The 24,822-nt window shown below is 46.8% G+C and overlaps 1 protein-coding gene across 4 annotated transcripts in view; it reads right to left on the reverse strand.

The window, feature by feature from the left end:
• The window catches only part of ZNF638 (zinc finger protein 638), a 350,552-nt gene that overhangs the window by 65,975 nt on the left and 259,755 nt on the right, over window positions 1–24,822 (reverse strand). For 3 of the 4 annotated variants that reach the window (XM_063925292.1, XM_063925291.1, XM_063925294.1), the window contains exons 2-10: window positions 10,336–12,499; window positions 8,616–8,677; window positions 8,306–8,344; window positions 7,941–8,215; window positions 7,361–7,848; window positions 5,521–5,661; window positions 5,036–5,149; window positions 4,856–4,887; window positions 4,647–4,684 (exon numbers count right to left, since the gene is read on the reverse strand). In XM_063925292.1, coding sequence (XP_063781362.1) covers window positions 4,647–4,684; window positions 4,856–4,887; window positions 5,036–5,149; window positions 5,521–5,661; window positions 7,361–7,848; window positions 7,941–8,215; window positions 8,306–8,344; window positions 8,616–8,677; window positions 10,336–12,499 — 3,353 coding nt within the window. Of the gene's footprint in view, window positions 1–4,646; window positions 4,685–4,855; window positions 4,888–5,035; window positions 5,150–5,520; window positions 5,662–7,360; window positions 7,849–7,940; window positions 8,216–8,305; window positions 8,345–8,615; window positions 8,678–10,335; window positions 12,500–15,824; window positions 15,964–24,822 lie in introns of those variants that run through there. The other variant, XM_063925293.1, reaches the window with a different exon arrangement.

The raw sequence follows: 24,822 nt of genomic DNA on the forward strand, positions 1-24,822 counted from the left end.
ATCCTGTGATAACGAGCTGCCGTTACTGGCTTCCTAGCACGCAATAGGGTTGGTATAACAGATTCTGGAATGCCCTCATCTTGAGAGCGGTTTCAACAGCATCCACGTCAAACGCAGCCGCGCTAAATCAGGGTAAAGGAACGGACCCTGTCGTAACATATCTGGACCTGGTGAAAACGGTTAAAGATCGGCTGCGAGTAGTTTGCGGAGATCCGAGCTCGACCCATGCTCTCCGAGAATAAGGCACTACTAGCATGACCGTGGTGGACTGTCGTTTGGTCCGCTGTAGCAACCAAGGACACAGCGGAAAATGTGGAAACAGATGCACAAAGCTGTACGGACACGCGATCGTAAGAGCTTGCACTGCCACTGCCTTTGGAGCTCTTATTCTGGACACATACTGATGTTTGATGATTTTTATTTTTGCGAGATGCCATTAGATCCCCCTGTGGATAATTCCACCTCTGGACCAACATCTGAAGTCAATGCCCAGTTTCCAGGAGGAAAATCTTGACAGCTGAGACAATCTGCCTTCCAGTTGTCCACTCTAGAATAAACACTGGTGACAATATATCCTTTGGTGATGCTCGGCCTAATTGAGGATCCGCAACTTCTCGCATGGCTATGCAACCTGGAATGCCTCCTTGGTCTGAATGCGACCGCTGTTGCGTTGTCTGACTGCATCTGGACAGTCTGAAACCGGAGCATGATCACTGCTTGTTGCAGTGCGATGGAAATTGCGCTTACATTTCATTGACCCCAATCTTACATGATCTGACCAGAGAGCCTGAAGGTGACAATTTTGGACCACAGGTCCCCAACATCTGAGACTCGCATCCGTTGTAGGAAATATCCCATTGCAGACGCCGAAGATTCTCCCTGCGGTGAGATTGTGTACTTAGAGCCACCAGGGTAGTGATACTCTGGCCCTTGGAGACAACCCCACTACCTGATTAAGTTGATGCGTGCAATAACATTCAGGTGAAAATGACCTGAGTGAAACCTTGTGAACTGGAGTGCGTTGAAAGACGCCCCCCTCTTTCCCCATAGTCGAATGGGCAAATGCACCGAGACAGTCCGTGGATTGCGTATTAACTGTACGCGATGACGAACACTGTTGTGTTCAGGCAGGGAAATACGTTTATTCATAGAATTATTCTTCTGTATGAATCGTTGTGACGGAATGAGAGTTGATTTCTTGAGGTTGACAATCCAACCGTGCTGAACACGCCATTGTACATTCGTAAGGCACGCTGCAGGAATAAGTGTGGAGACGGAGCTTTGATCAGCAGATCTACAAAGCAGGGAACCATCATCATTCTTAGAATCTAAGATGAGCTATCCTGACTCTTGTGACTACCCGAGGCGCCGTTAAGAAGCCAAACGGTAACGCTTGAAAGTAAGAATGGTTTGGGTTTTTTTTTTGTTTTTTTTTACAGCAACCATAAGTAGGTCTGCTTCGTCTAGGTACGAGATCCAGAAGTACTGTGAATTCCACCATGCCGACTTCAAGTATGATGTTGAATCTGTAGTAAGCGACGTACTGTCTATAGGGTCAGTACCGGACTGACAGTCATCCAGTTTTGGAACTATCCCTACTGGAAAAACTGTGACTTGGGTGTTGACTGCGGTATTAAACTGCTGAGACTACTAGAGCCTGTGTCATGGTCTGCAGAACCGCCGTCTTGTTGTATGACGTAGGTAGATCTGTCTTGCAAATGGCGATGGAAACCCGTCGAACTTTAAGCTGTGAACCTAAAATTTGCGGATCTACCCAAATGTGGATGCCCACTTGGAAACCCATTATGGCCCTGGCTTGTCATGTGGTTGTAGTCGGCAGGATCTGAACCTGCGCGGGGAGACCACAATGGATTTCTACGCAATATTTTACCACGTCTTGGTATGGCTGCTGGTGTAGCATTGCCTGAAAAGGACTTGTAAAGCCTATATCCTGAGTATTGCTAGCCAGGAATTTGTGTAGACCCTGGTGGGGGGGTTTCCCCCCCCTAGTGGTCTGCGAAAGCATGTGTCCAAGACCAGCCAAAAACTCTAGCCAGCGTAAGGTAAAGCTTCGATTCTCGTATATAATCTGACTCCGCCTGTTAAGAACGTAGCGAAAGTGCACGTCGTGCCGAAGTTGAAAGGCGAGATGAGCAGAATCACAAGAAGTGTAAGGTGTTCCTATTGTAGGGCAAACGTGACCTGTATTGCCATGCTACTATAGCCTTGTTAACCTGAAACCCCCACCAAAGCAGCGCAAAGCAACACCCTTACTGCTATATACTGTAGGGTACACTCTGACTGGTATTTAAAGGTTGTAGCCTGAAACTGGCAAGGTATAATACCAAAATAACAATGGTCTCTCCTTGGAAAAATGTTGTTCAGTCTTCGTTGAGAACCTGACGTACTGCCCTGTTGCCTGCTATGTGATATGAGGGCCGGCGTAGATTCGGCAGCAAGCAACCTAGCTGAAACTCTCAAATTACAAGATAAATAACAATTTTCCCCAGGCAGTACATGCGCCAGCATTCCTCCCAAAGAGGATCGGCCCGGGTGCAGTCGTACACGGCCGACATACTGTCTTACCGACTTTGCAGCGAAGCTGCTTGTGTTGCATTAAACTTACCTTAGTATCTGCCTTACAGTGCACATGTTTAACTGCAATAGTGAAACCTTGTACAAAACAAAGAAAATAAAATTCCTTACACCACCCTGGCTCCTCCAGAGGCTGAGTGTTGTAGGGCAGCAACTTCCTGGGAAGGACCAGGAAGAAATGTAAAAATGGTGTCCAGCCATGTGCTTGCTTATTGCAAGAAAAGCTGATCCCAATTTCTCTCTCTATCTACAAAACAGTCTTTAAATAGTACATATACCCACTGAGAGATATATAAAAATGTAAAAATATATATATATATATATATATATATATATATATATATATATATATATATATATATATATATATATATGTAAGCTTGTCCCTGAAGACGGGGGATACACCCCGAAACGGCTTCACATTTCATTCATCAGTCTGTCGAGTGCCGCTGCTTTTCACTATATATATATATATATATATATATATATATATATATATATATATATATATATATATATATAATCTCCATAGTAATTGAGGCACTGATATTTCCCAGCAGTCATGTATATATACACATATAATTGTGACCCCCCCACAGGCTTAAAACCCTGAGCCATTTGCTGCCTAAACACAGCTTAGTTATTGGGGCCTCCCTGCGGGCATTGCATAAAACGTTACTAACAGTTTAAAAACCACCCTGCTGTAAACGGCAGACCTTCCCCCACTGCTCCCCCCCTTGAGCTTCGTCCCTTCAGCGGACAGGAGCTAGGGAGCCGGGATGCAGTGTTTCTGAGCGGCTTGGCGCGCTGTACCTGCACACCGGAGATGGGTGAGCGGCTGGCCGCTCACCCCACCAGAGCCTCACTGAGGAAGTGTGGCCGGCGGCGGGTCTGTTACCCAAGGCAGCGGTGGCGGGGAAGAGAAGACGGCATTGTGCATGCGGGAGAGACGGGGAGCAGTGAGCGTCCCTCCGGTAGTGCCGGGGACTGCTCGCCAGCTCCCCCTGCACGTGTTTGCACACAGTGGCCGGCGGCAAGGGAGCGGGACTGGGACAGGGAAGCAGGGGGTACTATTGGGACTCATGTTACACACATAAATATACAGTGCCCCCCCTCCCCCCAAGTATAAAGCATGGGGGCGGCGGTAGTGTGAGCTGCCTAACCGCTCATTACCTGACTCAGGGGAGGCTGTGACGGGGCTTCTGAACTAAGCACCGTCCAGCTTTTGCGCAGCCGGAGGCTGCAATCAGCTCTGCTGATTGTGGTCAATGGCGGGGCCCTTCTTATGAGCACCGGCAGACCATCTGCTGCCCTTCTGCAGCACCATTGATCCCGGACCCGAGCTTCTCTGATAAGCTGGGAAGGGTTCGAGGAGAATAAATGAAAAATAATCTTGATTGAAGAATCTGTGTGCTTCGTCCATAGTACCTTCCGGCTAGAGGTACAGAAAAATACTGAAGGCTCTGTGGGAATATGGAGGGGGTAACCAGTTACTAATTTATATATTTAAATGTGCCTTTTTCGGCTACGCCCGTCCATATCCCAAGAGTACTCCAGTGATCCCTAGTGGATGAAAAAGAAAATTGCAACCCCGGGTTATGTTTAAAAGCTGCTGATTGGCTATCAGCGCTGAAACAGGCAGGTGGTAACTCCACCAGTGTCGGCAGGATGAAGTGCAAACGACAATATCCCTTTCACATCTAAATCCCACGCATGAGAAGGGTTAATGAAGACGGTTTAAGCCTGCTGAAACCCCTTTCATGTCACACATTGGACGTGGGTCGCTCCCTTACACATTGTACCCATGTCTGCCGCTATTTACAACAACTGATTTGTGATCGGATTTAAAAGCAGCAAAGTGTTAACTAACCCAACATGCTAGTTTGGTCTCTTAAAGAGAAGTTGCCACTTTAAGTCCTGCTGCACAAATCGCAAAAAAAAAAAAAAAAAAAAAAGTGATTTTGTGAAATTGCACCTCACTCAATACACCAACATTTCTTATCTGAGACGGCTAACTGTCTTGTATGTTACAGATGTATGGTGTAACGTACCTGTAGGAGGGGCGTTCTTAGCATGAGTTACTGAAGTTCTGGGAACAGGAAATGGAGACGTGTTACTGGACATAGGCATAACAAAGTCATCCTATCTAACTGCTAGCAAAAACCACTTAAGCAGTCATTAGCCTTTACCCATTGCCAAAACTAGCATCTTGGGCTACAGCTACACCATTAGTAACCGATACAACACTGCCACCACTTACTTGCCACTCATCGATTCCTTCTTCACTGGTTTCTGCAAAACACAAAATCAATAGCCACATTAGGATAATCCCTACAGGCAGCTGCATGCATGATACTGTGCACCAAGTGTGGAGATGCTGGACATTGCACAGACACATCGGTGAAAGGTTTGCGCTATTTGGAGGAAAGTGATCACTTACTTTTTCTCCAACCAGAGAAAGGGTCACGCGCTTGTGGTTTATCATTACTGGGGTAGTTTCGCTGAAACCGACCGCGGCTGAGGCTGCCTCCTTGAAGGTGGTTTCTATGAACGCCTTCAACACAAAACAGTAACATTCAGAATGTGAAAGCATTTTAGTTTTCAGCACATTCCTCCTATATGGTGATGGAACCCCAACCCCGAGGTGCTGTTCCGGCATCTATGCTGGAACAGTAACTGTACAATGTGTGGGACGTCGGAAAATCCCTCCTATCTAGGCGTTACCATGGAGGTGGCTGTGACAGGTGGGAACTTTTGTCTGGGGTGTTGTTACATCAGTAACTGACAGTAAGTGGGATGTAGGAGTTTGTGTGTGAACACTCTGGACCGACAGATAAAGTAAAACTTCACCTACACCTCTCAGTGAGCAGTATGTAAAAGGTGACAGTAAGTGGCCCTACTGCAGTCCCTGCTTGGGCTGAGTACCTCATTTTTGGAACGGACAATGAGCACATCGCAGACTTTCCCAAAGGGCTGGATGATTTTCAGTATATCTTGGTCAGTATAGCCACTGTCTGGCAGGTCGGTGACGTGAATAACGTTGCCTCCCCTGTTTTTATTGGTGAACTGAAAAAAACAAAACAGAAATTAATGTCACACTGCCCAGAGCTAAAAAGGCATCATTAGAAGAGAGATAATACATAGGCATTATAAGCTGGCAGAACACTCAGCTAATGTTATAAAATAAAGCCTGGGGGCAGATACTGTCAGACACTGGTTACGGTCTCAACTTGGAAAACAGATGTGATTTTAAAGAGGAGGGATTTATCAAAGCTTTGAGTAGGATAATGTGTAGTGATAAATTCCCAGCCAATCAGCTCCTAACTGCCATCTTACAGGCTGCGTTAGAAAAATGACAGAAACCGATTGGTTGGCCCCTTATCTCTCTACAAGCTTTGATAAGTCTCCCCCAAAATCCTTTTAGCTGAACCCATATGGGTACACTGGATCCTGGGGATAAAGTCTCCTATACTAGGCTGGGGCGTTAAATAAAAGGGTCAACTCCCCTCTCTTCTGTACTACCATCCAGCTGGACGCTCAGACATTCCTCTGGCCGAACCGCGCAGGACAGAACCAGAGAAGAAACCAACATCATCTCTATGAGAAATGTTTGGTACATAGGCAAACTAGAGAACACAGCATCCTATCTGCAGGACCCCAACACCTCTGGGGTGTAGGGGCTGGACACTTATCAGCATCTCTCCCTCTATAACCCCTCCCACCTCAGAGCGAGCCTCTGCTTGGATAAAGTGCGAGCCATGCTGAATTATGCCCAAGCAAAATCTCTCTCTAACAGGCAAACCCATGCTGCACTGCAGTGAAGCTGAAAGTTTTGGGGGTCCACGGCTGACTGTATGTGCATGGGTCCGGTCAGTGGACGCTGCTACTGCTGCAGGCCTCTCATGGACTGGCTGGGAAGCAGTCCCATGGACCAGCATAGACCAGGTCTGCTGCGCTGGAAGTCCATGCTGTCTGGGAGTATGCGTCTCTCCTCTCTAGGACACTGCTCTACAGTAACAGCGAAGTAATCTTTGCCATGGGACTGGAGTTTCCCCTGCCTGTTCCAGCAGCAAAAGTGCCAACCAAATCTACCACCTTCGGAAAATATTAGCCACTAGCATTTCATATAGTCTCAGCCACCAACTTAGCATAGAATGCCAACAGGAAAGAGTGCCCAACCGAACAGGTATATGGCAGAGGGAGGAGCACACATTTTTAGTATAAAGAGGAGTGGGAGGCGCTATATTTCCAGTGTCATGGATGATAAAAAGGGAAGAGACATGAAACAAGGTCCCTATGTACGAGAACCACTCACAATTGTAGAACTGACAATATTGGTCATTGTAGAACAGGGATAGGGAACCCGCTGCCCTCCAGCGGTTAAACTACACATCCCAGCATGGCCTGCAACAGTTTTAGCATAGCCAAATAGCAAAACTGTTGCAAGGCATGCTGGGATGTGTAATTCAACAGCAGCTGGATGGCCGAAGGTTCCCCCATCCCTGTTGTAGAACAGGTTTTGTTACACACAACCATCACCCGCTGAAGGTTATCAGAGAATCCCGAGTGGGAAACAGCTGATAGAGAACAGTAGCTGGCTCACACATGCTGAATTACATATTTAACATTTTCTGCTCAGTACATATAACCCCTGTGGCTAGGCAATTATGGTCTATAAAGGCTTGTGTGAGGCAGTTTATGGTGGAGGCAGCACACTACACTCATGATTACAGGACTATGAGATTAACAAAGGAAGAACTCTTACCTTATTCAAGGGATTAGAAGCCTCCGCAACTGGGGACTTGGCTGGAGCTTTCGGTGGGTTTGAAGTTTTTCGGGCAGAAGCAGACGGCTTGCTGGGTGGCATCTTCCTGGCACTGGTAGGAGTGGTCTTTTTAGCAGCTGTGCTGACAATTGGCTTCTTGACCACTGAAGAGCTGGAGGTGGTCGTCTTGGTGGTAGAGCTGCTAGATGAAGGCTTTTGTGCTGCACTATCGCTGCCACTACCACTAGGCTTCCTGGAAGAGTTGCCGACATCGGACGCATTGCTGCTCGGCGGTTTGGCATCGCTGCTGCCGGTCTTTGTAGGGGCGGAGCTACTGGTCGACTTCTTAGGTCTGACATTAACGCTGGATATCTTGGGAGGTATTTTCTTGACATTGCTGGCCGCCTTCGCAGGCTTTGCCTTTTCCCCACTTTTAATTTTGCTAGCTGCAATGAAGCTTTGCACTGCCGCGTCTACAGCTCTCTTGTCTGCAAGAAAATGCCACAGAAATAGTTAAGAAACTTTATTCTCAACTATGTATGGTCACATAATGCTCTATGCATAGCCCCTACTGCCTCACCAGGAGAAGCGCTGCTCGTTCTGGAGTGGCCCCGTCTGGGTCTTCTTGGGGACTGCGAGCGACGGGGAGATCTTGTCCTCCTGTAGGGACTACGTGACAGTCTTGGGTTAGGCAGAGGACGGCGCGGGCTACGGCTTCTGTTTCTCACGGAGGATCTTGGGCTGCGGGAAAGAGATGCGCGATTCCTGCGTCTGGAAGTCGATCTTCTAGCTCTACGAGGACTTGTGCTCCCGGACTTTGACCTCTTCGATGTGTTCTCATCTTTATCGTCATTCCTTAAGTAAAATAAACCACATGAGATACTAGCGCTATCTAACATTAACACACACACTTCGGAAGGGTACTGGACAACACAAGCTCGTTACCTCAGAGAAGAGTGGACCTGTGGGTTCCAGTCTGGATACCTGTTCAGAGTAGAAAAATATTCAAATTAACAAACATTAAGGGGCAGATGTACCAAGCACTGGAAAGAGATCAATCAACCTATCAGATCCCGTCATTTGTCAAACATAGCCTGTTTCCCTCGTCTCAAGGCATGTACATCTGCCCCTAAGTTTCAAGTAATCAAAATACATATTTATGTATTTAAAAATGAAAGGATTTCATGCTTCTAAAATACAACAGTCTAATGTATTTCGGGGATGAGGTCTTAAAAGTGTAAATGGACAGTCTTACTGTTGTCTCAGCTTCCGGCAATTCTCAATGTGGGAGGTGTTATTCTGATGTTTAATCCAGTCCTACAGAACAAAGGGAGGATGAAAAAGATTGTTATGCCGGACATATTGCTGTTTAACCGCAGCAGCAGGAGTCTAGGCTGTTATCACGGAGGGTCATAAAGCCCTGCAACAAGGCCTTTCAGAGAAATTGTAAACTATGTACCAAATACGGATTTAAGATACTTTTCCAAAACCAAATGCAAGTCAATAAATAAGGGCATGTGATCCACCACCCAAACCAGATTGTATGACCGATTTAACTGCCCCATTCTATTACTAAACACGTTGTGTTGTGAATGGGGATGACAAAAACACTTGTCACAAAAATATTTAGCCTGGACCAAAGAAAATATAGACCAGTGACATTCGCTTGCAGCGTGCAAGTCTACAGGACTGTTCATAGAGCACTTGAAGAATGGCAGGGAGCAGCCAAGTAGTACAGACTTTCTAACATAGGAATGTTTATAAGCTGCTCTGACTAGTTTTAATGCTTGGAGTGACCTCTTAGAACACGGGACACTTACCTTTTTCCAATAAACAAAACCCCAAGTTAAAGGCAGAACACTTTAATAATTACTATAAAAATAGATTAAACAATAGGATGATGATGACTTGACAAAGTCTTCTCCCCTTGTCACATTCTGGCCACCACTGGTTTCAAGGACTTCCTTGCTGGACCATGAAAGAAGAACTTTCAGGACTTCTGGCCGCTCCTTGCAGAATCATCGGGCATCTTTCTTCATGTGCAGCCGACGGTGGTGGGTTATGGGGGTGCCAATACATTGCTGAAAGTCTTCTTCTAAACACGTTGATCTACAGCTAGGTCCCATAACAATTACATAAATACCCTCAATGACTAATTTAGTGTTTCCTAAAACCTATTTATTTTTTTTAAGGAATTTTCTCTGAGAAATTACATTTGGATCTGTATCAAAATAAAGATTCCAACTTTTACCGACACACCAGATCCCCCAATCATTTACTACACTTTCCATAGAGCCTGAACGCAATGCGCACACTTAAATTATGCCTGATTGAAGATCTCTCCCACCGCAGTAACACCTGTCAGGACCGCCTCCTATTAAGCTTGAAATCAGTACGTCCTCCTCCCTACTGATTAAGGCTGAACACAATGATTCCCTATCCACTAATGCCTTTTACAGCCCTTTTCCCACACTAAGCCCGGATTCAGTATGTCTTCCCATTATTAAGCCCTCATGAAGTATATGCCCTCTCCCTGGTCTCACCATATAACAGTGTAGTACACCCCAACCCCACATTAAGCCTGACATAATAGGTGCCCTCCCCTTATTAAGCCTGACACAGAATGCTCCAAACCCCAAATTAAACCTAATCACAGTACACCCCTCATATTAAAATAGGAGAATACAGCGCTCCCATCACATTAAATGTTGTACACCTGCATTTGCTCTTAATGAAGAGTGCATTTTGTATGTAGGGTGTAAGACCTATCCCCATCAGTTTGCTTTAAAGCACGAATGGGAGAGCCAAATACAAAAATGAAAGGCTCATATTTAAACAAAAACCCACACAGATACTGGTGTAGCCTTCACAATCTTTGTGTCATCAACAAATCTCTCATTGTTAACATAGCAGTGGACATTGGCTAACGCATGTATACAATAAACGGAAGTACAAACAAACATGAAACCACTCACCTTTAAGTGTCTACATTCTACGTTACACAGAGAACAGATATGAGGAAATATCCGTGGAGAGGCGGCAAAGTAATCATTCATCATAGAAGGAGTGGGCAGTCTCTTTGGTTTCGGAGTTTCCTCCTGAGACAGCACTGGAAGCCAGCTTCCCTTCCCAGCGGGGGTAGTTTCAGCAGGAAGCTGGTAGTTGACGTTACCGACTCTAGTTGCCATCGGGACATCAAGCTTAATTTCTGTATGAACAGGAGCGGTCACACCGGGGAGAACAGGAACATCAGTCTTAATGCGGACCACTGGACTCTCAACTTGTGAGACGTTGATGTCACTAGGGGTCACAATATTCTGTTTACCGACTAAAGTTTTGTTGTTGGATCGGTCAGGCTTCGAAGACTGCCATGTGGGCTTACGGCTGCCTGAAATAGTCGGTATTTTGTTATCCATTGAATTTTCAGGGATTTTCTCAGGCCTCTTATTAATGGAAGCTGCAGGCTGTTTGGGGGCTGGCTTGGATTTATTAGAGTCATAGAACCGCTCAGAATCAGGGCGGCCAGTAAATGGATATTTGCTTGAATGTCCATAGTCAATAACTTTACTTGGCACCATTTCACTTCCAGGTCTTCTTCCACCGCCCTGATCAGGTGTGGATCCAGGACGACCCATTTTACGTAACCGGATGTCTCTTAGAATACTTGGCATATTTCCTGGGGTCAGTTGATCATCAGGATACCGGCTGAGCTCCTCAAGGTCTTCATTTGACAATCCGAAGCTCTCTAATATACTTGAAGCACTTTCATTTGTATAGCGATTCTGAGGATTAGACCTCTGTTCCAGTGTTGAAATGGGGCTGGATTTTATTCCAATGTCTTGACCCATATTTCCAAAAAAACTTAGTGCATCCCACGGTTTATCCTTCATGGGCCGCGCAGGCTCCTGTATAGGGGTTTTAGGCTTTGCAATCATGTGATCTGAAGAGTGTGTCAACATCCGGTTCACTATTGAAGGAATTTCTTGACTCTGGGATTGCATTCTAGGTTGCCCTTGATGTGAGGGAACATTGGGCCCAGGAAATCGTTGTGGCATTGCTTGCGGACCCATGTGTCTCCCAGAAGGCGGCTGCATCGGCGATCTAACTGGCATGCCTTTCATTCCCATTGGTTCTGGATTACCTCCCCCAAACGATCCAGGACTGTCCATTGGCCTCATGCCAAACCCTTGATTTTTCGTCTCAGAACGGAAGCCCATTCCTCCTTGATTCATTTCACCTTGATTCATACCCGGGTGGTTAATTCGATTTAAACCCATAGCGGGCTGATTCATGCCAGGCTGGTTCATTCCGGGTTGGTTCATGCCAGGCTGGTTCATTCCGGGTTGGTTCATGCCGGGCTGGTTCATGCCAAGCTGGTTCATGCCAAGCTGGTTCATGCCAAGCTGGTTCATGCCTGGTTGGTTCATGGCAAGCTGGTTCATCCCTGGTTGGTTCATGGCAAGCTGGTTCATCCCTGGTTGGTTCATGCCAAGCTGGTTCAAGTTGGGTTGATTCATGCCAAGCTGGTTCATGTTGGGTTGGTTCATTCTCTGTTGAGTCATGTTGGGTTGATTCATTATCTGTTGAGTCATGTTGGGTTGATTCATTCTCTGTTCAGTCATGTTGGGTTGATTCATTCTCTGTTGAGTCATGTTGGGTTGATTCATGCCAGAAAAGGCTATGTTTGGACGGTTCATTCCAGGAAGGCCCATTTGTGGCTGTTTTACGCCAGAGTTCATTCCAGAGTGATTCATGCCTGGATGGTTCATGCCCGATAGATTCATATTTGCCTGGTTCAGGGCAGACAGGTTCATACCGCCCATGTTCAAGCCTGCCACAGTCATACCAAGATGGTTCATGCCAGGTTGATTCATCATAGAGTGGCCCATTGGTCGCTGACCAGAGAAACCTCCACGGTTAAACATGGCGTGAGCAGTGCTTATTTTCAACAAAGCCTGATTTAACAAAGCATAAACAGCGGAAGTACTGTTCGAAGTGACAGAAGTCAAATGATGAAGAGCCAACTGAGTCTTAATCTGTGCAAGCTGTAAATGAGGAAGGCTCAACAGGATAGGACTAGAAATGCCACAGTTCAAGGTATTCACAACTGGAGCGCAATTTTCCAAGAACAACACAAAGCTGAAATTTAAAACACAGATATTAGATTTTCATATTTTTCAGTCTTCAAACAGTGGGCACAACCATTGATGGAAACACTTGAAGGAATAACAGACCATACAGTAAACTTGCTAGCAGCAAGTCGTTAAACTTTAGACAACGAATAAAAGTCTTAACCAGCTTTGACCAAAACGGAAGGAAGAATTCTCAGAATACATTGTTAATCATTACACACGACGTGCCTAGAGGAGTTTAACATTGTAAACATAAAATCTTAACATATGAGAAAAGTACTTCACACTTCTTGCAGTTTTCATTTGCAGACACAGACCAGCGCAAACGGAAAAGATATTGGATTCCTAACGTGTAAAGATATTGTCCACTACCTTAACGCTGTTACACAATTGTTTTAGGTGGAGAAAAGGTGGCGGTTCCTTGATTTCAGTCTGGTACATCTTAGCAGCAGCACAGCCTAGTCCCCCCAATCATTCACACAGGCTGGAAACAAAGGGCGATATTGTGCATTCACTCCACTATAAAGGCTGCCAATCTGGAAGCAGGGCTCTGCTACAAAGATGCTGTGCATTCACGATCAAACTTCATGTTGACATGCACTAAATTTTTTATGTGATACCACATATCCCGATTCTGGTCAAAGACTAACAAAAAAGGTGATCCTCCCCCACTAGACCATACACATCAAGTAATAGGACCATCTGAAATTTAGGGGGTCTCAAAACAATCTGGGTCCTATTCAGAGGTTAACCATCGCTAAACCACACAAACGTAACCTTTTTCTTTGCAGATTTGCACCTTGAAGACGGGAACGTATATTCTAGACACACCGCTTTTGTGTTAGGTCCTGTACAGGTTAATAGCAAATCGTTGGGTTTTTCCTCTTTCAGACTACAGCAATAACCTGTGTTATTGCCAGGTCGCAGCTCCGCTTGAAAGTGGTCAGAAAATATAACTCGGGTTGAGTAACCCAGCAATCCTAGGTAGCCACCAGAGTTGGACATGGAACGGACCCAGGTTACGGTGCAGTGTGAACGGTCAGATCCGGGTCATGTCACATAGCAGCAGATTGGCTGCCTGCAGTATCGCTTGGAGATGACCTCATCGCCAAGCATCCACTGTAAAGCTGGATAGACCTAGGTCACTGAAGACCAAGCTCCGGTGGAAGCAGCTGGACCAGTGAATAACCCGAGTCCAGCCACCAGTGTGCAAGGGATATGAGCCAGGTACAACCCAGGTTGGTCCAGTGTTCAAGATCCCGAGTCTGACACAGCATTTGTTTTATCTGGAAGGGGAATTATTTGCATGATGTCATTTCAGTACTGAGCAATCATTACTCCCAGCAAAACCCAAACCACCCCCTTTTCCTCCTCCCAGGGGATGTCAGACCCTGCTCCTGGTCACTCTGCTAAGCCCCCAAGCTGCTCTATGGGGTGTGCTGCAACACAATGACGGGAAACATAAGAAGAAGTTATGCAGGAAGCTACTAGTGGTTTCTCGTTCTTCACCACGCTGAGAATACATGGGTATGATAGATAAACAAATGTTTTGGACAGGCGCTTACAGAAATCAAAAAGATGGCAAAATTCACATGAATTCTACACACAGTTACTAACACTTTCTCCCATATTATGTAGTTACACATCAAGCGCTGCATATACTGTACTTTATATTCGGAGCTTGCAAGCAAGTGTCCAGACTGCCGACACCTCAAAAGATAGCCTGCAAGTCTACAGCTGCCTCTTCCATAGCCCTTTCTGGCCACTGGGTGCTCAGTAAATCTCACACGTCTATCTTTTTTAGCCTGAGGGAATACTTACAAAAAGGTGTAACAGCTGTTTCGCTAATCTTAGAAATTACTTAAAAATTGATCGCTGACATGTGAAAATGAGATCCAGTTAAGCAGAATGACGACCATCCAGGAGCCCCGCAGTTTGGGATATATTGCTCCTCCCACTGCGCCTTATGTTGCTGGTGTAACAGCCAGGTGACTCAAGCACTCTACACGCATACTGCTGACCGACAAGTGGCCTGCCTATAGCAGAGGCTGGGTAATCAAAGCTAAACGGATGCAAAATACCTGTGCTAGAAATACAGAAATTGCTGTAACTGCATACAGCACCAAAAATAAAAAATAAATTCTTTATGGTAGGACGCCAGAATAACCCTATTACATTGCGAACATGGGTGGGAACAGAAAACATTATGCCTCCATTTTTACCACTAATTAAACAAAAATGCTAATATATAACGATGTTTCTACTTATCAGTATCAGGGCAACCAGCCGTGACTACCTGTAATCTTTATTTTGTTTCAAAGTTGCGTCGATGCCACCTTATTCATGACACTACCAGCACACATGCACTTAGGTGTCCCTTACTATGAAGCATAAGAACCAGGGCACCCGTACCATGAAGAATTAGAGCCCTGCGTCCCTTACCATAAAGAAAAAGGGCCCAGGCCTAATGCAAAATAACGAAACAAATCCAAATTCTCTGATGTCAGAATAGTGAATGTCCTTCAAAGTAAACATGCGGCATGAAGACAGAAAAAGTCTGCCCCCCACCATCAACCTCAGCGTGCCGACATGAGAGGGATCGCTACTGCAGTAACAGCAAATCACTATTTTACTGTGATATTTCCTGTTCGTATCTGGGGGAAGTACGAGACAGAATAACCCAAGTGGTAATGTGAAAGGGGATGTAGTGATGGGGGAGGGGGCATTATACACACACTGAGAGGACAGGCATATGCCACAGGGAAGCTAGTCCTGGAACAATAAGAAGCTCATGTCCTGCGCTTTGTAACTCCATATTGTGACCGAATATCTGACCAGGATCCACAACTAGAAAGTGGTAGCGCTGGTTTCTAGGTCTTCCCTACCAGCCACTATACACAGATATGTTATGCTGCAAGGGGAAAAACAAATAACAATGGAATAACATGTATATTGCAGCTATAAGCTACATGGCGCCTGCATACGCCACAGTGCTGTACAGGTTCTCCTTGCTTACAGAACACACACTAGATGTATATGTAGCAGTGGCGCCCCCTGTGGGTGACTGTGGGTACATGGGTTATGGCTGCGAGCGCAGTCAGGGCCACGCGGCAGGTACCCGGGTGTCTGGCACGGAAAAGCCATGCTGAGCCATGTGGTGCCGCTCGCCCAGTGTTACAGCCAGTTACCTCGTAGCTGCTCTCTCCCCGGTGCGCCCTGCCCGCCCCCATGGTATAGCGGTGACCCATCCCCCCCTCCTCCGCCGCCATTATTACCCCCGCACACATACACGCACAGTCCGGGCTCAGGCCTCGGCTCTCCCCTCCGATTACCTTCTCCCGGGATTCGCCTTCTGCTCCCGTCTGCGGCTATATACGCCGTCCGCCGGTGTCCCCTCCGCAGCCACGCCGAGCTCACACACGCAGCACACAGGCCTCACCGTCTGCTCACCTCCTTCTCCTCTCCGTGCGCGTCACCGCCAACCTGCGTGCGCGCTCCCAGCAACTAAGCCCTGTGGCGCACACTGCTCTCACCCCCACACAGCGCAAGCAAGGTAAATGCTAGAGCCAAGTCGGAGAAACGACCTCTGACGTCAGGGGGAGGAGCTATGCCAGCTATATACTTATACTAGTATATACTAGTATATACTTATACTATTCCCCATAGTAACACACACACAGAGCAAGGCCGGGGGCTCCTCCTCTACTCTCACCCATCACACAGTGACTGGTCATCTCCCATAGTAACACCCAGAGCAATGCAATGCTGGGGGCTCCTCCTCTACTCTCACCCATCACACAGTGACTGGTCATCTCCCATAGTAACACCCAGAGCAATGCTGGGGTCTCCTCCTCTACTCTCACCCCTCACAGTGACTGGTCATCTCCCATAGTAACACACACAGAGCAATGCTGGGGGCTCCTCCTCTACTCTCACCCCTCACACAGTGACTGGTCATCTCCCATAGTAACACCCAGAGCAATGCCGGGGGCTCCTCCTCTACTGTCACCCCTCACACAGTGACTGGTCATCTCCCATAGTAACACCCAGAGCAATGCTGGGGGCTCCTCCTCCACTCTCACCCCTCACAATGACTGGTCATCTCCCATAGTAACACACACAGAGCAATGCTGGGGGCTCCTCCTCTACTCTCACCCCACGCAGTGACTGGTCATCTCCCATAGTAACCGAGTAATGCCGGGGGATCCTCCTCTACTCTCACCCCTCACAGTGACTGGTCATCTCCCATAGTAACAAGTGACTGGTCATCTCCCATAGTAACAAGTGACTGGTCATCTCCCATAGTAACAGTGCAATGCAGGGGGCTCATCCCCACGAGGCTGCACCCGCTCTATGGTGCAGCATCACGTACACACAAGTGTGTGTGTGTGTTACGGTCCTCTTATTACATCTAGCCTGTTTCCCCAATGTGACCGGATATGGTGGTGATCATCGGCCCAGGAATCGGGTAAATTCTTCATGTTAAAAATCCCCAGTTTCCCCGATCGGTTTCGGTCAGGATCAGGGAATAAAAATTACTTAAAACTAGTTTGATATTCTTGATTGCCGTAACGCAGGCATGCCAATATCCCTTCTGTGTATTACAGAAGAGGTCACGGTACACACATCTTACTGCTTTCTATCTGACAACGGTCACCTTTTCTCTAAAGTAAATCCGCCCCTCCAGGCCCTATGGGGGAAAACGCCTTACTAGGGCTCAAGGCTTAGAAGAAGCTGGCCGTGCAACAATTCAACCAGAGCACGATGCAACCATGAAGCCATTTATTACAAACCTACAAGCATTAATATGGCTGGGGCAGCATCCATCCTTTTTTCCAATCTACAATAAAGCCTATTGCTGCTTTAGTACATGCTGCTGGTTGATACCCAGACAAATCTGTCTGTAATGACTTGGGTTGGGCCTATTTGCAACATCAGCCTTCTAGTGCATGGTGACCTCTGCAAGCCGTAGTAATGAGTGTGCCTATAAACATTTATGGATGGACGGAAGTAGTGTACCTATATACATTTATAGGGGGCAGTAATATAGTGTGGCAGTATAGCGAGACGTGACAGGACGCTGTGCTATACTGCATGGGCTTAGCGTAGGGCCACACAGCGGCCAAAAGGGTCCCGTTCAGCAGGACCCGCTATGTGTGGCCCTACTCTTAGACAGGAAGCTCCCCAGACACCATGCTGAGAATACAGGAGGTGTTCAGACGATAGAATAGAAAGTGCATTTCATGTTTCTACCGAGAACAGACTACTCACCGAAGCCACACCAACATACTCCAGAAGAAATACACCCATTACTAAAACCCCAAAACAGTGACTGTTTCCTTATCCTATTAATATAAGATGGAATAAAATGGCATGATGCTGCCCACATCATAAAGCACCATTATAACAGTGACAGGCAAACCAATACACACCAAGGGCCACTGGGACCACCCTCTAGCATACAAAAATAGCCCACATTACTGGTAATCTTATTAACGAAAACAATACATTTAAATCAAATACAGAGACAATAAGAAGATATCAGCTGTCACTTTAATATAAGATAAATAAATGTTATAGGGCACGACAAACCATCCTAACATTAAGGGACAGAGCCGCCACTCCCAGCTCTGTAACCACTACACGCACTGACGTAGGGTGACCTACACTCTGACTTTGGCCGCCTATAATGAACACACAGAAATATTTTCTACACTACTGTTACTATCTAATGCAGACAAAACTGTGGATAAATACTTACCTGTGATATAAAACCTACCTACGACACCCTTCAGCCTCCATCTAGTCAGAGGTGACTGTATTTACAGAAAGGTGAAGCTACTAGTCTTGGAAAGAACCTAAACATTCATTTATTATTATCCTTTATTTATATGGCGCCACAAGGGTTCCGCAGCGCCCAATTACACAGTACATAAACAAATAATCAAACAGGAAAACAGCAACTTACAGTTGATGACAGTATAGGACAAGTACAGGGTAAATAAACATAGCTACATCAGCAGATGACACCGGAATAAGTATCAGGTGGCAGAAGACTGCTGGATTTGGTGCAGCTGAAGATTATTAAAGTAAGAAAAGGGTAAGCACATGAGGGAAGAGGGCCCTGCTCGTGAGAGCTTACATTCTAAAGGGGAGGGGCAGACAGGGGTGAGACAGATGGGGTACATAGAGAGCGTGGAACAGAGGTTTAGGATGAAATTTGGCTGGATTTGGTGAAGTGGGTCTTGAGAGCCCGTTTGAAGTTTTGTAGAGAGGTGGAGAGTCTGAGGGGGAGAGGTAGGGAATTCCAGAGAAGTGGTGGAGCACGTGAAAAATCTTGGAGGTAGAAGTGGGAGGAAGTAATCCGTAGGCAGGAGAGTCGGCGAGCATTAGCAGAGCGAAGAGGACGGGTGGAAGTGTAAAGCGAGATAAGATCAGAGATGTAGATGGGCGAGGAGTGGGTGAGGGCTTTGTAAGTGACTGTGAGAAGCTTGAAATGGATTCTGAAAGGGAAGGGGAGCCAGTGAAGGTCTAGTAAGAGAGGAGAGGTGGACGTAGTGCGTTTGGTGAGAAAATGAGCCGGGCAGCAGCACTGAGGATAGATTGGAGTGGAGAGAGGTATTTGTCAGGAATGCCAGTCAGGAGGAGATTACAGTAGTCCAGTCTGGAGATGACCAGTGAGTGGATAAGAGTCTTAGTAGCATCCTGGGTCAGAAAGGGTCTGATCCTGGAAATATTTTTTAGATGAAAACGGCAGGTTTGTGAGAGGTGCTGAATGTGTGGTTTGAAGGAGAGGGAGGAGTCAAGGATTACTCCAAGACAGCGCACTTGGGGGGTAGAGGAGATAGTAGTGCCATCAATAGATAATGAGATTGTAGGAGGTGAGGTTATGCGGGAGGGAGGAAAGATGATCAGCTCGGTCTTAAGGTGTGTACACACGGTAAGGGTGCATACACACGGTGAGATTCGGACTTATCCGATTCTCACCGTGCGACAGGGGGCCGGGTCGGCACTTAGCCAGTATCGCAAGCACATAATAACTGTGCTTGCGATGCTGGCTATGTGCGATTTCAATCCTGACTATCTCTTCTATAGAGATAGTCAGGATTGACTTGCCTGCACAGCCTATTTTTTCTTCCGATGCCGACCGCGCGGGGCCGCGCATCGGCATCGGATCGGGATCGCAAGGTGACTGTCACCTTGCGATCTGCACTATATTTTCTTCCGATTCTGACTATATAGTCAGAATCGGAAGAAAATATCTTACCGTGTGTACACACCTTTAGACATGTTAAGTTTAAGAAAGCGCTGGGACATCCAGGAAGAGATAGCAGAGAGACAGTTGGAGATACGAGTGAGGAGAGCAGGTGAGAGGTCCATAAAGATAGATTTGAGTGTCATCAGCATAGAGATGATATTGGAAATCAAAAGAACTAATTTGCCATTTCAAAAAATTTCTGTTCACATTATCTCTGGCACCACAACATAAATACAGATAACGGACCTCACGCGTGAGAGGCTAATGTTCCAAGTAGGGTGGAGGATCCTGGGATTTAGGCCAAAAATCGTCCGGGCTCCAATCCCGGGATCAGACAACCCCTGAAGTCAGAGGTCACCCCCGCAAGAACCTCCCCTCCTTCTCAGGTATCATGGTCCGTTATGTGTGCGATGCTACACAGGAAACAAACCAATCTCAGGCCACCCTAGTTCCAAGCAATGGCTGTTATGTCCCAGCTTTCTGTAATGCACCATTATACAGTGCTGCAAACTACAATCCTAGAAAATAATATTCCTTGGATTGCTACAATGTAGACTACCAAGTAAAATGTTGAATATAGTAGTTACTACTGCATAAATAAACCACTGAAGATTGGATTACCACTATTCTATGCACAGGTGTCAATTCACTTGGATGCAATGATTGCAAAAATAAACGTACATATATTGTGGCAATGCGAGGTTCAACTAGACATGGTGACTTATGGCGAGGTTTCTCAACTTTTCTATAGCAAGGGACAAATCATCCTGAGACCTGAAAAAGTGCCAACTGAGAAAGCAGGCCAGTATTCAAAGCTGTCAGTGGCTATAAACAAAGTACTAGGGTTCTTAGGTGTTAATTTAATGATTTTTGCTAATTTTGTAATGGTGAAATAAACGATGGGCAACAAGCGTCTTTATAGACCGTTTTCTGTACTCCAAAACACTGGAAAGTGAAATCGCGGTTAGAACAGTTTCCAGGATCCAATTCGCTCCCAACTGAATTGACCCATTTGTCCTCAGTGAGACTATTCAGAAGTCTCCCCAATTCTAAGAGACAAGAGTCCAATGACGGTACAGACAAGGAGGACACAATGATAGGATACTGTGTGCTCATACAATGATATTACTATATACTTCATTTATATAAACACTTACATAAACAAATAATATGGCACCCCATATCACTAAACAAAATATGCAGTATGTAAAGCTGGTTACAGAGAGACGTATTGATTCTATCTTGTATACGGTTAGATGCCTTTATCCAGTCAATAATTACAAGCTTACTATCTCTCTCTATATATATCTATTTCCAAATTTGAAGCCATCCACAACACTGTCTAAAGGAAGATATCTTCTTCAGCGCAGGGTAGCTATAGACCTAATGAGCAGTTTGTGCCTCCATTGGACAAAGTGGCATTGTAGATGCTAATCCCCCCCCTCCTGCTTCATTGCTTTATCTCTGTCCTGTGCTGAGCCTACTTGTTTGAATTTGACCAACACACATTTCAAAAATCAATAACTTTACGTTTTCTCCAAACAAAATGTAACAAAATGTACAAAACAAAATGTAAACAACACGGCCAGTAATCCACATTTCCAGAATAAAGTCTACATGTAAATTTTCATATAAAAAAAATTCAGCACTTGAAAATATACAGATATATTTTTTAGTTAATTATAACCATTTCATTAAAATGTTCAAATAAAAAAAAAAAGTTGACACAAGATTGGGGAGATCTGGCCATTAAATTTATTGTACATTTGGGGCACTGTTTCAGTCAATTTCTGGGGCTCGCCAGGCAATAACTACTTAGGGAGCCTCGCCATTTGAAGAAGGGGATTGATTACCCCATTTTAAATACGGGTAGCCATGACTTTAGGGAGCCATGTTGGACGGAGCTCTTCCATTATTTTCCTTACTAGGCACCAGGGCTGCGGAGATCTAGGGACTTAAAGTGTCTACCCCAACTCCAATCTGTTTTTTAGTTTTTGTTTTTTAAATGGGCACCGCTTGACTCCATACTAGTGATCAGTGCCAGTGTATTTTTGGACAGGGTGCTTGGAACGTTGCACCCACAGTTCACCGGCACACGGCACTCATCGTTCACATCTTACAGGTATGCAACGTTGACTTGCCCCCTCGTCCACAGTGGCAGGGTTAATGCCCTACTGGAAGGGCTGTGGGAAAATCCTGGGGGAGCTGCTGCGATGTCCTCTTAAGGGGGGTACACACGGAGAGATCTGTGCTTAAAATCTAAGCAATCTGACTAGATTGCTTAGAAATTAAGCATACATATCTCAGTGTGTATGCCATAAAGCGATAGCGATGCGCAGCCCCGCGCATCGCTATCGCTGATTGTAGATTGGCCTGCATGCAGGCAAAATCTAGTACAGTCGCTTAGCACATCGCTCGTGTGTACAGAATGAGCGACGTGCTACAGCGATGTACGTCACTCTCCTCTGCCACTCCGTCCTCTGCCGGGTCCAACCTCCGCCTCCTGCCTCTCCTGGTCCCGCCTTCGTCTTCTTCCTCTGCTGGTCCCGCCTCCGTCTCCGTCTCCTGCTTCACCACCACAGACTAGAGTCACACCAGCTACAGCCAGCCAGCGCAACGCACGTCAGCAGCAGCAGCAGCAAAACGGTAAGTGCCAACGGGTGCGCTGTGGGCAGCATAAACGGCATTGATGGGTGCCGGGGGGGGGGGGGGGGGGGTGTTTGCGTGCGGTGCGCTGAGCCCCTTGTTATCGACCGGGCTGTATTAACAGCCGTGAGGGGACACACACACACACACACACACCATTTTCATGCATGTATTTATAGGGGGGAGTGTGTGTGTGTGACACTGTTATTATTAATATACTGCCGGGGGGGGGGGGGGGGTGTGTGACACTGTTATTATTAATGTACTGCCGTGGTGGGGGGGGTGGGGGGGGGGGGGGGGGGGGCTGGGTGTGACACTGTTATTATTAATATACTACCAGCGGGGGAGGGGGGGAGGGGCGGGGCACCGTTATTGATGTTAACTGGGCTGTATGTATTTACAGCCGGGGGGTGGGGTGACACCATTATTATTAATGTACTACTAGCCGGTGGGGGGGGGGGGGGGGGAGACCATTATTATTGATGTTAACTGGGCACTTGTGTGGGTTGTATTAACAGCCGTGTGGGGGGGGTTCACTACGATCTGCCGGCGACCAGCATACCGGCGCCGGGAGGCCGGCCGCCGGCTTACCGACAGTGTGGCGAGCGCAAATGAGCCCCTTGCGGGCTCGCTGCGCTCACCACGCTACGGGCACGGTGGCGCACCACACTATTTTATTCTCCCTCCAGGGGGGTCGAATAAGTGTCGGTATGCCGGCTGTCGGGCTCCCGGCGCCGGTATGCTGGTCGCCGGCAGATCGTAGTGAACCCCCCCCACACGGCTGTTAATACAACCCACACAAGTGCCCAGTTAACATCAATAATAATGGTCTCTCCCCCCCCCCCCCACCGGCTAGTAGTACATTAATAATAATGGTGTCACCCCACCCCCCGGCTGTAAATACATACAGCCCAGTTAACATCAATAACGGTGCCCCCGCCCCTCCCCCCTCCCCCGCTGGTAGTATATTAATAATAACAGTGTCACACCCAGCCCCCCCCCCCCCCCACCCCGGCAGTACATTAATAATAACTGCCTCTTCCGGCGCGGCGCATGTGTGCGGTGGCTGGGTAGGAATTTCCCCTTCCCCCTCGTTCCTCCCCCGGCTCCGTCCTCCCAGCCAGTAGCAGCACTCCCCCCTGTCTGTGCTAACGTCCTCCCACATCAGTGATTGCATAATATTCATTAATTTCTCTCTATTTCTCTCTCTCTATCTCTCTCCTCCTGTGGATTACTTCGTTTGTCAGTGTAATTTTAATTTTTACAGGTGCCCCTATTGGATTCTACTGGACAAGTGGACGTGACCGGCGTGGGATGTAGGTAAGTAATCTGTCTCTCATTGTTACAGGTACCCCTATTGGATTCTACTGGACAAGTGGACGTGACCGGCGTGGGATGTAGGTAAGTATGTGTGAGTGTGTAAGTGTGTATTTAATAAATTTTTACTTTCACGGTGTGTGTGTTGTGTTTTTATTTGGGTATTTTTTTTGTTGTAGAACTACAGGTACCAGCGGGCCCGTTATTTCCCCGCATGCTGGTACTTGAGGTTCTCCAAGTACCAGCAAGCGGGGGAGGCTTGCTGGGCCTTGTAGTTCCACAACAAAAAACAATATTCTTTTTTTTTACATACTCATGGCTATCAGCCCGGCACCCACCGCCCAGGGGTGCTGGGGACAGCCTCGGGCTTCACCCCTGGCCCTTGGGTGCCTGAAGGGGGGGACCCCTTGATTTAAGGGGTCCCCACTCCTCCAGGGAACCCCGGCCAGGTGTGACTAGTTGGGGGGGTAATGCCACGGCCGCAGGGACCTACATAAATGTGTCCCCCGGCTGTGGCATTATGTCCCTGGCTAGTGGAGCCCGGTGCTGGTTTTAAAAATACGGGGGACCCCTACATCTTTTGTCCCCCGTATTTTTGGAACCAGGACCGGACTAAGAGCCCGGTGCTGGTTGTCTAAATACGGGGAACCCCTGTCCAATTTTTCCCCCAGTATTTAAACAACCAGGCCCGGCTCAAAGAGCCCGAGGCTGGTTATACTTAGGAGGGGGGACCTCACGCATTTTTTTTATTTTTTAACCCATTCAGACCCTTCTCCATTAATGGGGAATGTCCACTAAGTAATGTCCACTAATGGGGGGGCCATTACGTGTAACAACGCTACTAATGGGGGGGCCATTACGTGTAACAATGCTACTACTAGGGGGGTCATTACGTATAAGGAAGATACTACTACTTGGGGGGAGCATTATGTATAGGATGCTACTATTACTTGGGGGGCATTAGATATAACAATAATACTACTACTTGGGGGGCCTTACGTATAAGGACGCTACTACTACTGGGGGTGCACTATGTATAAGGATGCTACTACTACTTGTGGGGCATTACGTATATGATGAATAAGATTGTGCTACATTGTGGCGTAATT

This window comes from Pseudophryne corroboree, chromosome 1, assembly GCF_028390025.1.
Source record: "Pseudophryne corroboree isolate aPseCor3 chromosome 1, aPseCor3.hap2, whole genome shotgun sequence".
Classification (NCBI taxonomy): domain Eukaryota; kingdom Metazoa; phylum Chordata; class Amphibia; order Anura; family Myobatrachidae; genus Pseudophryne; species Pseudophryne corroboree.